The 2,116-nt window shown below is 32.4% G+C and overlaps 1 protein-coding gene across 1 annotated transcript in view; it reads right to left on the bottom strand.

Moving 5' to 3' along the window:
• The window catches only part of LOC107693640 (canalicular multispecific organic anion transporter 2-like), a 60,231-nt gene that overhangs the window by 22,674 nt on the left and 35,441 nt on the right, over positions 1-2,116 (bottom strand). The window contains 2 exon segments of the mRNA XM_016493092.1: positions 295-462; positions 1,933-2,109. Coding sequence (XP_016348578.1) covers positions 295-462; positions 1,933-2,109 — 345 coding nt within the window.

The raw sequence follows: 2,116 nt of genomic DNA, 5'->3' as shown, positions 1-2,116 counted from the left end.
TAAGTTTTGATATATTTACGGTAGGACATTTACAAAATATCTTCATGGAACATGATCTTTACTTAATATCCTAATGATTTTTGGCATAAAAAGAGAAATGTATAATTTTGACCCATACAATGTATTGTTGGCTATTGCTACAAATATACCCCAGCGACTTAAGCCTGCTTTTGTGCTCCAGGGTCACATTTCTGATGCACAAACAGGACAGTAAAATAACTGAAACTCTGCGGTTTCTTCTGTTCCTGACCCAATCACTCCCAGGACACATGCTCTGAAACGTCCTGCAAATACCTTGCCCTTCAGCGCTCCTTCAGGCCCGATGACGTTGTCGAAGATGTGTTTGGCGACGTGAGCGTCGACGGCAGACAGAGGGTCGTCCAGCAGATAGACGTCTGCTTCACTGTACAGAGCTCTGGCCAGACTCACTCTCTGCCGCTGACCGCCCGACAGATTGATGCCCTGCACACACAACCACACGCTGATTCATTCATGCAACTATTTGCAAAGAACTGCATTTATATATGGGTCAAAGACGTTAAGATGGGGCAACAACGATTTAAAGCAGTATTACACTTATTGTTTTTATGCTTAAACCCTTTTTCGTCTTTGACCCATAAACATTTGTTGAGAAAAGTCCAAAGCCTAATTGCATCGTTTGAACTGCTAAGATGGTAAAAAAAAAAATCATATAAACAGTGTAATGCATCTTTAAAAGTCAAGACATTGAACACACATTAATTGCACTGAATTAAAAAAAAAAAAAATTTAAATTCTATAAAATTCATTTTTGTATAATTGCACATTCATACTAACCCTTACAACAAAGACTGTACTAAACTTAAGTTAATAAGTTAATGTTTAATATGTTTATTAAGTTAATGTTATGCTTATTAATTTATTAAATTATTTAGCAAATAATCACATTTATATGAATATTTGCTGAGAAATGCCCAAACGCCAAAAACATGCTTTGTATTTGATAATTACATTAATTGAACTGCTCTGGGAAAATAATATATATATATATATTATAAAATTATTTTGACTAAAGAGATTTCTTACGTTTTTCACTAATGTCTTAAAAATTATTTCCAGGCTTTCCAGACTTAGAAAAAAAAAAATCATATTAAACGATATTTTGATATTTAAATTATAATTTTTTAATTATATTTTCATGAGACCACTGACAATATAGAAATATAAAATATAAAACAAAATCTTATGTAAAATATAAAATCTTCAATATAAAACATTTTTAACTAAATAACTTTTGATCATTGCATCAAAATCATCCCATGGAAGCATAAAGATGCTAAATCAAATTTTTATTTTTTTAATTAATTAATTAATTAATGTTTTTTATAATTTATAATTAATTTGCAAAAACAGTGTTGTTTGCAAAAAAAAAGTTGCATAATTGCATTACTTGAATTACTCCGATAGTAAGAAAATCAGTTATTACAGAATTTATATACAGTTCAAACAGCATGAATAAATGTGTTAATATTTTAAAATGAAAATTAAATAACACTAAACGCTATAAATATTACAAAAATATATATTTTTATATAATTAACAGTATTAAATGAAAGTGTTCACTGACAGCCCTAGCTACCATACAGCACTATTTTGTAAAAACAGTGTAAAATGTGTTCAAAAGTTCATTTTTAAAAGGTTTAATTACATGATATGCTTAAATTTATTGCAAATGATTGCATTTATATGAATATTTTTTAAGCCCCAAAACATGCTTTGTAGTTGGTAATTTGCACTATGCTCAGAGAGTAAGTTACATATAACACATATATATATGATTTTAAAATGATTATTAAACAATATTAAATGTATTTTGATACCATTAATATGACAGCCCTAGTTCCCACACTGCACTCTTGTAAAACCAGCGTGTTGTAAACTCATGCACAGCACCTTCTCTCCGATCTCAGTCTGGTCTCCTCCGGGAAGCACTTCCAGGTCAGGGGTCAGAGCGCAGGCCTCCAGCACGCAGCGGTACTTCTGCTCCGCGTACGGTCTGCCGAACAAGATGTTGTCTCGGAGCGTGGCGTTCTGGATCCAGGCCTGCTGCGGTACGTAAGCCACGGATCCCTGCAGA

The sequence above is a fragment of the Sinocyclocheilus anshuiensis genome, unplaced genomic scaffold, assembly GCF_001515605.1.
Source record: "Sinocyclocheilus anshuiensis isolate Anshui unplaced genomic scaffold, SAMN03320099.WGS_v1.1 scaffold546, whole genome shotgun sequence".
Classification (NCBI taxonomy): Eukaryota; Metazoa; Chordata; class Actinopteri; order Cypriniformes; family Cyprinidae; genus Sinocyclocheilus; species Sinocyclocheilus anshuiensis.
The sequence above is the reverse complement of the archived record's forward strand: the minus strand, read 5'-3'. Positions and strand labels throughout refer to the sequence as shown.